The sequence below is a fragment of the Sus scrofa genome, chromosome 5 (assembly GCF_000003025.6).
Source record: "Sus scrofa isolate TJ Tabasco breed Duroc chromosome 5, Sscrofa11.1, whole genome shotgun sequence".
In the NCBI taxonomy this organism is placed as follows: domain Eukaryota; kingdom Metazoa; phylum Chordata; class Mammalia; order Artiodactyla; family Suidae; genus Sus; species Sus scrofa.
The window spans coordinates 13,655,341-13,669,358 of NC_010447.5; the positions used below are offsets into that span (position 1 = coordinate 13,655,341).

At 44.1% G+C, this 14,018-nt stretch overlaps 1 protein-coding gene across 5 annotated transcripts in view; it reads right to left on the reverse strand.

The window, feature by feature from the left end:
- RFX4 (regulatory factor X4) overlaps positions 1-14,018 on the reverse strand; it is a 168,069-nt gene that overhangs the window by 64,496 nt on the left and 89,555 nt on the right. For 4 of the 5 annotated variants that reach the window (XM_021091569.1, XM_021091568.1, XM_021091571.1 and 1 more), the window contains exons 5-7: positions 8,554-8,615; positions 3,754-3,967; positions 1,448-1,525 (exon numbers count right to left, since the gene is read on the reverse strand). In XM_021091569.1, coding sequence (XP_020947228.1) covers positions 1,448-1,525; positions 3,754-3,967; positions 8,554-8,615 — 354 coding nt within the window. Of the gene's footprint in view, positions 1-1,447; positions 1,526-3,753; positions 3,968-5,833; positions 6,948-8,553; positions 8,616-14,018 lie in introns of those variants that run through there. The other variant, XM_021091572.1, reaches the window with a different exon arrangement.

Consider the following 14,018-nt stretch of genomic DNA (forward strand, 5'->3'; position numbering starts at 1 on the left):
GACTTGGGGTGATTTGTTACAGACCCAGTGTCGTCTTAACCAATCAGGAGTCATGATCTACCCAGATCTCAGTGGTCTTTGATATGTAAGACTCAGCCAAAAACCACAGCGTGAGAGAAAGCAGGGAGTTTCTTAAAAAAAAAAAAATTCTACTTAGTCAGGCAAGGAATATGGGAGGTTTCAAACTCTAGTGGATGGGGAGTTCCCATTGTGGCTCAGTGGGTTAAGAACCTGACTAGTATCCATGAGGATGTGGGTTCAATCCCTGGCCTTGCTCAGTGGGTTAAGGATCCAGCGTGGTTGTGAGCTCTGGTGTAGGTCACAGATGCAGCTTAGATCCTACGTTGCTGAGGCTGAGGTGTAGGCTGGCAGCTGCAGCTCTGATGTGAGTGGGAACGTCCATAGGCCACAGGTGCAGCCCTAAAAAGAAAAAAAATCTAGTGGATGAAAGTTGGGAGCAGGAAGAATAGTCCTTTTCTACCAACACACAGCCATGGCCACCTGTTCTGGAGCTGTGTCTGTGAACCAAGTGACAGCTCACATGTGGTGGTAGCCTTGCTACATGGGGTTCCTGGGGGAACAGTAAACAAGTGGCCAACAGGAGCAAGTACTCAACAAGGGTTCTCTTCCCTCCATCTCCCCCCAAAAAACACCCCCCACAAAAGGAATCGCCAGCATCTTTTTCACCAGTAACTACACATTTTTACAGCTCCCTTGGAGCCTGAAATTCAATGTCCACACCAGATCCCAGGGTGTTTTTTTTTTTTTCCCTACTTTTGCCTAAAGACATTTTTTAAAAAAATAGAAAGCCCCAGGTTTATGGGGGTGAAATGTGGGGTAACCTGCCTTTGGCCTTTCGGATGGCCTTTTAGGCAAGATTTTATTGTCCCTTTAGTTATATAACCATTATTTCCATTAATGTCCATTCTTTTTTCCCCTCTCCATCCTTTAATTGTATTTTAACATAAAAAAGTGAATTCTTACATTGTTTGTATTCAAAGATGGCCCTCCTGGCAGAGTTTGACGGACGTGCCCACCAGACCTTGACCGTGGAGGGCAACTGGCTCCGAATGCACTGAAGTGGATGAGCCTCAGGAAAAGGTTAACTCCAAAATATAGAAAAGCTTTCCTTTCCTGTTTGTCTGAATCTATAATTCTGGGGGTAATGATACCATGGCAAAACTGTGTTCCCAGGAGGCCAACCAGGCAGGATGCAGTTCGCTAGTTAGACCAAGGAGCAAGCCATGCCAACTGCTGGTCACACAGAGAATCTGTAAAATGGGGATAAAAAGAGTGCCTGCTTCCTCGGATCACTGTGGGGGTGTGAGTGAACTAAGGTACATCGAGAGCTTCAAAAGGTCTGGCAACTGGCAGGAGCTCGTGAAATAGGAGCTACTGTTAGAATATTTAATGCAGAGGATGCACGGCTCAACACTTGTTGACCTACCTCATCAAAGTTGGCTCTTATTACAGTGTCCAGTATTCTCTGACAGTGTGTTCTGTACATCATAATAAAGGTAGAAACCTGTGGGGGTGGGGAGGGATCAACAATAAAGCAGATGTTAATACATGTTACTGCTGCCCTTGGAATTTCAATTTTAAGTAATGTATTCTCTGCTGAGGGGATGAAATTCGCCTAAAACCTATTTACTCATCCTGCAAGACCCAAATGAAACTCATTCGCATTAGTGGGGCTCTCTGACCCTCAGCTCCCTCTCTGTGCTCCCTCAAGCCCCTGAGTGCACTTCTCCATCCGGGCACTCAGCCTGTGGTACCTAAAGACTGGGGTTTCTCGCTCTGCCCCAACTCCACCCCCTGACACTGCGGACTCTGGGAAAATTAGAACAGCATATTATTCTTACTTGTGTATCTAGCATTTAGTGTAGTGCCTGGCCCATAGGAGGGTTCTGTGCAGCCTACTGAATTAAGTTTCCATCAGCTGAGATACTGAAAAGTTAAAACCCAGGGTATATTTATAAGAAGAAGTGATTTTACCAAAATCACAAAAAGACATTTGGAAGTTCTCTGGAATCTGCTTAGCAAAAAATTTCACGTCCAGCTTCATTTACTCAAGAATTTTTTTTTTTTTTTTTTTTTTTGGTCTTTTCTAGGGCTGTACCCGCAGCATGTGGAGGTTCCCAGGCTAGGGGTCTAATTGGAGCTGTAGCTGCCAGCCTACACCAGAGCCATAGCAATGTAGGATCCGAGCCTCATCTGTGACCCATACCACAGCTTCCAGCAACGCCAGATCCTTAACCCACTGAGCAAGGCCAGGGATCAAACCCGCAACCTCATGGTTCCTAGTCGGATTCATTAGCCACTGAGCCACGATGGGAACTCCTACCCAAGAATTTTTAAGCAATGATACAGGAGCTTTGTTGAGGAAGGAGAGGAAAAAAAAAAAAAAAAAAAAAAAAAGGCAAATTTGAGAAAAATAAGGATTTACCTAGTTCTTAGATTTAAAGCATTCTTCACAGGTATTCTTGCTGTTTTAGAACACAGATATGTATTTTACATAAACTTGGCTTGCTCATGCAAGCATCTGTCTCCCTGCTTGACTGTAAGCTTCCTGAGAGTGGGACTTATTCACCACATCCCAGCTCCCAGTGTGACAGGTAGAAGCTCAGTGCCTACTGACACACTGGCTGCATCAAGATGGGGGCATTAGAGATGGGATGCCCAGGGCAAAGTCCCTAATTATGTGTTTCCATAATTTCCTCCCAAAACTCTATGCCCAGACTATCTGATTCACTATACCTACAAAATCTTCATTGTCTACAGGTTGTCTATAGGACTATGACTTCACCACATCCCCTGCAGCACATGGGAGAATAACATTTATCCTATAAAAAAGCAATGCAGAGGAGAGGGGTCTTTCCCTCGTGAAATGAAATAGTGCAGCATCATAGATGAGTGGGTGGGTAGGTAGGTAGGTAAGTTAGATGGGTAGAGAAGAAAGTCTCTTTTGTTCATTTGTTTTTTAGGGCCGGACCCATGGCAAATTGAGGTTCCCAGGCTAGGGGTCAAATCAGAGCTGCAGCTGCAGCCACAGCCAAGCAACATGGGATCCGAGCCTCGTCTGCAACCTACGCCATAGCTCATGGTGACAACGGATCCTTAACTCACTAAGCGAGGCCAGGGATCAAACCTGCATTTTCATGGATACTAGTCGGGTTCATTACCACTGAGCCATGATGGGAATGCCCAAAAGTCTTTTTTTTTTTTTTTTTTTTTTTTTGAATAGCATTTGATTTGTAGAAAGTTGTGAAGATAGTTCAGGCAGCTCCTGAGTACCTACACCCAGTTACCTCAACTGTTAACATCTTGCATTAATATGCTACATTGGTCCCAACTAATGGACCAGCTCTGACACATTATTTCTATCAGCTGGAGAGCATAACGGCAGGCTAGGGGTTAAATCGGAGCTACGGCTGCTGGCCTACACCACAGCCACAGCAATGCTGATCTGAGCCACATCTGTGACCTACACCACAGCTCACGGCCACACTGGATCCTTAACCTACTGAGCGGGGCCAGGGATCAAACCTGTGTCCACAGGTTTGTTATCGCTGAGCCACAATGGGAACTCACTATCTTTATATTTTTAAATTCATCATTTTACAATGAAAGTGTGTGTGTGTGTCTGTCTGACTGTCTGTCTGTGAGAGAGAGAGAGAGAAAGAGGAGGAAGAGAAAGGGAGGGAAAAGAAACCACCCACTCCCAGCTCCCAGCAAGACTTCAGACGTGGTCACCTTCTCCTCAGGCAGACTGGCTGGCAAATTTAGGTCTTTGACATTTGGAAACTCTGGCAGCAATGTTCCAAGTTTGGACCGGGGTGAGTATGCCACCGTCTGTTTGCTCACTTCCTTCTTGCCCGTCTCGCTCACCCAGGCGGCTCCTTTCTTGGAATACATCACATCATAATACTGGGAGCTTTCCTTCACTGCGATGCCATAGTAATGGTACCTGGGCCACAAAGAGAAAGAGAGGGAGAGAGACCCACATGTACCTTTATCAGGTGGGGTTTCCTGAGCTAGGGGAGCCAGGGCCAAGGATGGCTGGACCCATCCTCCCTGGGCTACAAGAGTTAACTCCCCTCTAAGGCTCAACATCTTGGAAATCTAGAATTAAACCAAAATTCCATGTTGCCAGCCATCAATCAGATAGGTAAAAATAACCAAAATTGCCTCCTACAGAAAACGTTAAGTCAAACACTTTGCAAAGCAGAAAGTGGGATGAAAAAATTTCCATTTGTACTTAATCTCTTCTACCTAGCCAAGTGTGATTCCAGAGAGCCACAGCCCTTGAGTGCTCCCCTCTTCAGGGACCCAAGGAGAGTGTGTCTATGACTGCTGATGATACCTCCTATTAAAATTCATTTGGACTATATTTTTCTTAATAAATGGTAGCCTTTTGTTTTTTAAGGCCGAACTTGCAGCAGATGGAAGTTCCCCGACCAGGGGTCAAATCAGAGCTGCAGCTGCAGGCCTATACCACAACTGCAGCAATACCAGATCTGAGCTGCTTCTGCAATCTATGCTGCAGCTTGCAGTGATGCTGAATCTTTAACCCACTGAACGAGACCAGGGATAGAACCCTCATCCTCACAGAGACAACATTGGGTCCTTAACCCACTGAGCCACAGTGGGAACCCCAATATGGTAGTCTTAAACTGTATCTTTAAAAAGATCAAGTCAGTGTTTCAGTTGATACTGAGTGTCAAAGACCAGAACCTTTTATTAACTCAGAATGGGCTTAATAATAGCAATGTTTTCAATTAAGGCTAATGAGGGATGGAGGCTGTATGTTGTTTGGATTTTAGCCACAACGTAGCGAGCACTTGCTAAGTGCTAGGCACTTTGGAAAGCACTTTACACATATTAACTTATAAAATAATACTATGAAATGGGGATTCTAGTGTAGTCTCTCTATAGATGAGGAAATGGAGGCAATAAAGCTTAAGTAATTTGTTGTTCAAGGTCATACAGCTGTTTAGGGGAGGAAGCAGGTCCATCTGACTACAAAGCCACTGTGCTGCACTAACAGAAAATAGACTACATGGTGGTATTATAAACGTCGATGCTTATCGGAGCCACTTATGAAGCGTAATAAGAATACAGATTCTGAGGCCCCTTCCCACACCTGGGGATGCAGAACAAGGGAGTAGGGCCTAGGAATCAGCATTGAAACAAGCCCCACAGGTCATTCTGATGAACATCCATCTGAGATCAACCAGCCTGCTCCATCAGCCCCCTGCATCACACTCCTGGCTCTATGAGACTGTCGTTAGCTACTGTTGTAACACAGCAGCTGACGAGGTGCTAAGTGCTTTACACACACTGCCCTATTTAAGCTCACAAAACCCCTATGAGGCTGCAACTACTTATCAGTCCCATATTATAGACCAGGAAACTAAGGCCCAGAGAATTACACTAACACATCCAAGATCATCCAGCCAGTAAGCACTCGAGGCAAGATTTGGACCTCTGAACGTGCTTTTAACCACTAAGCCAGTGATTTCCGAACTTTACTACTAATAAGAATCACCTACTAAACATATTAAACACAGGCTCCCGGGTCCCACTTCCAAAGATTCGGATTTAGCAGGTCCAGCATAGAATTTTACAGCCACACAGCAATACTAATGTAATTCATGGACCTCGATTTCAGCCGTGCTATGTATACAACACTCAAACTGCTCTTTCCTACCCATGGAGATAAGGTAAGACAAATGAGAAAGTGCTCCGAGCTCTGGGCAAGGCCTCCCGGGCAGGGGAGAGCTGAGCACCGACCGTAACCTTCCCTCTCCCTCGCCCCCTTCACTCCTGATACCATTCGGTGCTACTTCTGCTCAGTGGGCATCTCGCCTCTATCTGAATGCCTCCTGGGACGAAGAACTCAGACCCTCCGAAGGCAGCCCAGTTCATTTTAGGGCAGTACAGTGATCAGAAAGTTCTCCTTTGTGTTGAGCTGATCTCTGTCTTCTGCGCCTTCTACTTCCCAACTGTCATAACTGCCTTTCTACCGGGAAGGCACTCCTTTGGCCGGGGGTGGGGTGAGGGGGGGTTCCGTTTGCTCTGGAAGCCCCTCCAGGAGGGAAGGCAGTTATGACGTACCACCCTAACTTTACCAAGCCCCCTCTTAAACTTTAAGACAGATCAAGGAAGTCAAAACATGTTCAGGTCAGACCGCTTCTTGATTTTTTCAGAGCATTATGTTGCTAGAATTGGCCACTGCCATGAAGCTAGTGCTCTGAGTACTTCTCAGTTTTTATTTAGGTTCTCAAGGACACATCAACACACTCTCCACCAGCCCTGCTCCCCCCATCAATTTTGTCAAGGCAAATTTGCTGAGAGATTTTCTCTATAAGGCCAAGTGGCATGTTAGAAACTAGAGCTTCTTATCACCTTTCAAGTGGTGGAAGGTGTGACCAACCTTGGAGGATCCTGATGGAGAGGATACAATGAAAGTTGAATTTTTCGAGAAGGTATTGTGCAATTGGCCAACCTCTAGGTTAAAGAAAAAGAAAACAAAAAACGAAAGCAGGCTCTAACATGTAGACAGAAAGAAACGTTCTCCGGGATGGGAAACGTTTCCGTTCTACCTTTACTATTTTTACTGCCTGTCTTTATTAGTATTCTTTTATCTCAGAAATGGGCAACAGTGTGTTAGAGCCAGTGACTCTTCAAAGCCCTTGACCTGGAGAAAAATAATTCCTTTCCATTCATTCTATAGTCTTCCAGCATCCACTTATCTGTGAAGTGAATTGCCCTTGGGTGCCAACCACTGTGTTCACCAGCACACAAGAGTTTTCTACTCTACTCTTACCAGGGCTGAAAACTCTGTTTGCTTGTTTTTGTTTTTTGTTTTCTTTTTAGGGCCAAACCTGAGGCATATGGAAGTTCAGGGCTGCAGATGCTGGCCTACACCACAGGCACAGCAACACAGGATCCCAGCCATGTCTGTGACCTACACTAGAGCTCACGGCAACACTGGATCCTTAACCCACTGAGTGAGACCAGGGATCGAACCCACATCCTCATGGATACTAGTGGGGTTCATTACCTCTGAGCCACAATGAAAACTCCTGAAACCTCATTTTAAAACAGTTACTTGCATTTTTTTCATCATGAATGAGATTTGTTCTTCAGAGGAGTCACCTTGAAAAATTCTGAGAAGTGTATTCCAAAATGTCCCTTGCTCAAAATTTTTCTGTAAGTCTCTTTGGAAATTGCCCCCTGAGATTCTAAGCCCCATACCAAAAACACTGGCCTCCTTATTTTCAGAACTTTACTAAAAAGGGTTTCTCCCAGTTTGATCATCCACTCCTCATCCACTTTTCTTCACTTTCTTTACCCAACTTGGCTCCAAAGTTAAACCCACTCTTGGGGGATGGGAATGTGCTGCCCAGGGAGGGCTGGGGGGGTGGGCAGAGGGACAGAACTGGACATGCTGTTTTTAAGACACTTGTAGTGACAAGTCTTACTAGTCCTATGTGCTTGTTGCTTTCTAATAAAAAGTTTCATTATTTTATAAGTTGTCATGTGTTGATTTGCTACTCAACATGGTCAAATGTTTAGAAATGCCATTAATAAGGTACCCTTTTGTGGAGTCACCATGCACACCAGCTTACTAAAGGTTCTGACAAGTCCTGCATAAAAGAACCTGCTGAACTCAGTACTTACCAAACTTACATGGCCAACAGACCTTCTTCATGGAAGACCTAGTCACTTGCAACAATGTTTGAAACACCTTCAAGGCAAGTCTTTTATATCCAGAAGCCTGGGCAGAACAGGCAGAGATTCCTTTCCCCTGATACACCTGGGAGAGAGGCAGCCACGCAACCTTCTCACTCCTTGGGTTGCCTGCTTAATGCAGCCTTCCTGGGCTATCCTTTCTAAACTAGACCACTCCCCTTTTTTTATTCTCTAGGATAACCCTCTTGGTCACAATCTGATGATCTTTTTTGGTCTATCTTTCCCACCAGAATATATGCTCCACCAGGAGGACAGTTTCCTGTTTTGTTTTTGTGTCCCTAGCACTTAGCACCATTTTTCTGACACACACAAAATGTGAAGCAAACATTGGTTGGTTGGTTGGTTGACAGAACAGACGAATGGGAGGCAGTATGCCCTGGGTACCACGGCATGGTTGGACCTTTCCACCCCATCTCCCTTGCAGGGATTGATACAGGGTTGCTTCTTGGGCAAAAGGATACTGTCACAGTAGAGAGTTTTCTGGCCAAAACAGCGCAAGTATCATGGAGATCGGTCAAGAAACTACAAGGTGTTTCTTTTAAAGGATGATGAAGACTATTTTACAAAAATGCTAAAGGCAAGTGGCACCAAGTCAGGCTCTTTAAAGCAACTGGATTTTGTGATGGGCTCTCTCTCAGGGGTCCTGGGGAAAGGGGGCCACTTTCTGGTCACTCTCACCAGGCAGAGTTCCCACCAGGTCTGTGAACTGAGCTCAGGATGAGAGGCCTGGGGTCTGGGCCTGAGTGGAGGTCCAGAGACATGCGCTCTGCAGGGGGAAAGGCTGTTGGTGCTTACTTTGACTGTCCTCGGGTCCCGAGTCTTCTGGTGGTTAACTGAGGAAACTGCTGCCTTATGATCTGGAAGTCAACACAAGAATCAGTTATCCGTCGGGAAAAGCGGGGAGCACACTGACAGCTTATTTACAAACAACATCTAAAGGCGGGAAGAAAACATACACCCTTGGCTGTCATGACTTATTCGGAGTTCTTGGAGTCCCCGAGAAGACCACAGGTGTTAGGCAGGCAAGAGGGGGCACTTGAGCGATGGTGGAGCTCTGGATCTGCAGGGGGGGCTCCCTTGGCCGCTCTGAGCTTCGCCCTCCAACTCACAATCTAGGAAGTCTGCGTGTTGGTCCAGAACCTGTCACCCCGCTGTTTAAAGCCCTTCAAAGGCTTTCACTGCACCTGCAACTCCTCCCCAACCCCCCCACCACCACCTCAGCCTCATAACCTGGTCCTGCTCACCTCCTGGCCTCCCTCATCTCCAGCTCTCACCCTGACTCACTGCATCCCACCCAACTGGTTTTCCTTTTTTCCCTATTCCAGAAACATGCCAGGCTTCCTCCCTCCTGGGGGCCTTTGCACTACGATCCCCTCTGTCTGAGTGCAGTTTCACCCGGACCGTCATAAGTTTGGCTCCTTCGCTTACGACACTTGGGCCTCTGGGCAGAGGGCCTTGTGACCAGCCAGGTGGAGTAACACAAGCAGACCCTCGCTGTCACATGACCCCACCTCACGTCCTGCCCTCACTCAGCACTCTCTTGGCTTGGTTGCTTACTCTCTGAGGGCTCATTTTTGTCTCTCGGTACTTGAACATGAGTTCTATGAGAGCAGGGCCCAGCCCAGGGCACATGCTAAGAGCTCAGTCTATGCTTGTTGAATGACAGAAAGAAGCCTGACCCAGAGGTCATCCTGGAGGGTAGCTTTTTTTTTTTAGTGTTTAAAATTATAGTTGATTTCCAGTGTTGTGTGAATTTCTGCTGTACACCAAAGTGACCCAGTTATATAACAATGTAACTATCAACTATATAACTATATATGTGTATATATATATAGATATCTATATGACTATATATATAACTATATATACATAACAGTTATATACACATAACTATATATATACAACTATACAACTATATGTATAACTATATATATATAACTATACAACTATATAACTATAACTATATATGTGTGTGTATATATATATTCCTTTTCTTATATTAGCTTCTATCATGGTATATCCCAGGAGACTGGATATAGTTCCCTGGGCTGTACAGCAGGACCTCATTGCTTATCCATTCTAAATGGAATAGTTTGCACCTATTAACCCTGAACTTCTAGTCCACTCCCTCTCCCCCTTGGCAACCACAAGTCGTTCTCCATGTCTGTGAGTCTGTTTCCGTTCTGTAGGTAGGTTCCTTTGTGACATTTTAGATTCCACATATAAGTGATATCATGTCGTATTTGTCTTTCTCTGACTTACTTCACTTAGCACGATAATCTCTAGTTGCATCCATGTTGCTGCACATGGAATTATGTTGTTCTTTTTTAATCCTTTACTCATCTGCAGAGTGGAGGATGCTAACTGCTGCTACCCAGGACAACCACATAGCTTTGCCAGAAACCTACCAGGAGGTGCCAAATGCCAAGGTGAAAGCACAACCAAACACAAACACCTCATTCCCTGGTGTTTACAGTGGTGATGTTTATCAAGAATTCTGTGAAAGGGCTTTGCAGCTAGAGTACCTGGATTAGATCCAAGCTCAGCCATTTGTGGGTTGTGGGAAAGTCATTTAACATTCAAATGACTCAGTTACTTCATTTGTAAAATGGGAATGATAATGACTTGTACCTCAGAGAATTTTTGTGAAAAATTAAAAAGTCAGGGTATGTAAATAATTTCCAACAGTGCCCAGCACTTAGTAAATGTTCAATAAACATTACCCATTATTACCATTGGCTGTCCTGATGACTATTCATTCCTTTTAGTTTTACATTTTTTGGGTTTGCATGTGTGTGTGTGTGTGTGTGTGTGTGTGTGTATGTGTGTGTGTTTCAAAGGTTTATTGAAGTACAATTGATTTAGGTTAAGGTTGTGATCATTTCTGCTGCACAACAAAGTGATTCAGCCACACATATACACATCCATCCTCTTTCAGATTCTTTTCCCATATAGATTGTCATCACGGAATACTGGGCTCAGTTCTCTGTGCTATATAGCAGGTCACAGTTGGCCAATCATTCCATAAACCTCAGTGTGCATATGTCAATCCCAAACCCAAAGTCCATTTGCCCCCTCCCCCCTTGGCAACCATAAGCTTTTCAAAGTGTGAGTCTGTTTCTATTCTGCAAATAAGTTCATTTGTATCCTTTTAAAAATTTTTTTTTCTTTTTTTTTTTAGGGCTGCACCATGGCATATGAAGGTTCCCAAGCTAGGGGGTCACATTGGAGCTGCAGCCACTGGCCTACACTACAGCCACAGCAATGGGATTTGAGCCGAGTCTGTGACCTATACCATAGCTCATGGCAATGTGAGGCCAGGGATCGAACCTGTGTCCTCATGGATACTAGTCAGATTCATTTTCCACCGATCCACAACAGGAACTCCTTTTTTTTTTAAGATTCCACTTATAAGTGATATGGTACGATGTTTGTTGTCTACCATACAATCCAGTAATCCCACTCCTGGATTGCTGCACTATTACAATAACCAAGACATGGAAGCAACTCCAATGTCCATCAACAGAAGAATGGATAAAGAAGATGCAGTATATATATGCAATGGAATATTACTCAGCCATAAAAACGAATGAAATAATGCCATTTGTAGCAACATGGGTAGACCTAGAGATTATCATACTAAGTGAAGTAAGTCAGACAGTGGAAGTCATTCGTTCCCTTTTATTTCAGGGACTTTTTTCTTTAGTGGTTCTTTTAACTTTTTTCCCTTCTAATATAGCATTTTGAAAGGCAGGCACAGTCAGAGAACACGAGCCTGTGCAGGCTGCCCTTTGTGAGAGATACCGTTGCTGATACCTGCTGGCAGGGCCGGAACCGTGAACACCTTCTCAGAGGGGGGATGAGTGTCTACTGACCCCCTCACACCCTCTTCCATTCACACTGATATTCTGATCAACTGGCTGCTCATTCATCCAGCAAACATTGATGGCAGCCCTGTTAGTTGTATGAACTTGGACATACTGTTTAATCTCTCTGTGCCTTAGTTTCCTCCTCTGACGTCTGGGGACTCTGGGCCTTCTGTAGTCCTCCCTGACTGGAGGGTTAGAGGATGGTGGCCTCAACTAAACTGGCATCAGCAGGGTGGAAAGAAGTGGGCAAATTAGAGAGAAATTGAAAACCTAGAATGGGCAGTGTGAAGCTGAATTATTTCTGTGCATTAGGAAGCTGCTGACTATCTGCAGGGTGGAGAATGGATGGGAAGGTGTCCTCATCTGAAAATGGGTGAAAAAAAAGCTGAATTCCTCAAAAGGATGGTTTAGAGATTCCAATGAGATAACATCAGGATACCACTTTTGGAAGTACAAAGTAAAAAACATTTTAAAGATTATCTCATAGTGATGATACTAATAAAACGATGCAATAATTCTCAGAATTCCTTAGGGGTCACTTACGAGGCAACATATTCCTGGTTTCTATATCCCTAACTCCTGTGAGCATAGAATGTGGGCTTTTTGCTTTGTCTATATCCCTCTCAAATTGGTTTGACCCACACATCCACAAAGAGGAAAACTTGAATTTCAAAAAGATACATGAACCCCAATGTTCACAGCAGCACTATTTACAATAGCCAAAACACTGAAGCGACTCAAGTGACCACAACAGATGACTGGCTTAAGAAGATGTGGTACATACACACAATGGAATACTATGCAGCCATTAAAAAGAATGAAATGGGAGTTCATTGAGTTCCCGTTGTGGCTCAGTGGTAACAAACCTGAGTTTCCATGAGGATGCGAGTTTGATCAGTGGATTAAGGATCAAATATTGCCATGAGTAGCAGTGTAGGTCACAGATGCAGCTCAGATCTGGTGTTGCTGTGGCTGTGGCAGCCGCAGCTCCAATTTGACCCCTAGCCTGGGAACTTCCATATGCCACGGGTATGGCCCTAAAAAAAAAAAAAAAAAAGACAAAAAAAGAGGAATGAAATATTGCTGGTTGCAACATGGATGGACCTAGAGGGTATCATACTAAGTGAAGTAAAACAACAAAGACATATTATATGATATCACTTATATATGGAATCTAAAAAATAACACAAATGAATCTATAAACAAAACAGAAATAGACTCACAGACATAGAAAACAATCCTACAGTAGTTACCAAAGGGAAAGGGGGAGGGATAAACTGGGAGTACCGGATTAACAGATACAAAGTACTGTACACAAAATAGATAAGCAACAAGGATTTACTGTACAGGACAGGGAACTATATTCAATATCTTGTAATAAGCTACAATGGAAAATAATCTGAAAAACATATAAAACTAAATAACTTTTCTGTACACCTGAAAGAAACACAACATTGTAAATCAAATATATTAAAAAAAAAAAAAAAAAAAAGCTGTTGTGATCCAAAGGAAATGCAGTATTGAGGATGGGGTCTGACCAGGGGTGGGAGTGGGGGGTCAGTGACAGGAACTCTCTAAACACTCTGCCCGTTATGCAGCCCATGACCAGACCAAGATCTAGTGGTGTCATCACCTTGAGCCACTTATATTAACATCTGGCCAAGTATGCTCTCCAGATGTTCATCACATGACCGGTTTCAGAGTCAAGATGCGAGCCAGCTGTTCACAGGGTATAACACTGACCCAGTCTAGACACTTCAGCAGAGATGGGGGGAGAAGTACATGAAGTGTAAAGCACATCTGAGGGTTCTTCACATTGGTTAGAAGTCGGTTATGATCTGGGTTCTAAGTTTCCTATCAACCCAGGCAAAGAAAGTAATACAATAAAGTTACAAGAGTCCCAGTATCCATAAGATAAACACACACCAGCTGCTTAGGAAAAGCAGAGATTTTTAATATTTGGGTCTGGGAAATTTCCTCTATGCCGCTGGGGCCATGTCCAACGCTCTCCTACTGGCGTCCCTTGTGAAAAAGATGATCCCAAGTGCTGTAAAGGGTGTGGTAAAATTGAAAAGCTCCCAGGTTGCTGATAACATTGTTTATTATTACAAGCCTTCTGAGAAGGAGTTTCATAATGTATATCAAATGCCACAAAATACTCGTACTTTTTGACCTATTAATTCCAAGGAAATAATCTAAAATAAGAGAAAGCTCTGCTTTTGGAGTGGATAAGCAATGAGCTTCTGCTGCATAGCCCAAGGAACTATATCTGATCACTTGTGATGGAACATGAATGATGGAGGATAATATTTAAAAAAGAACATACATGTATATACGTATAACCGGGTCACTCTGCTGTATAGCAGAAGTTGACAGAACACTGTAAATCAA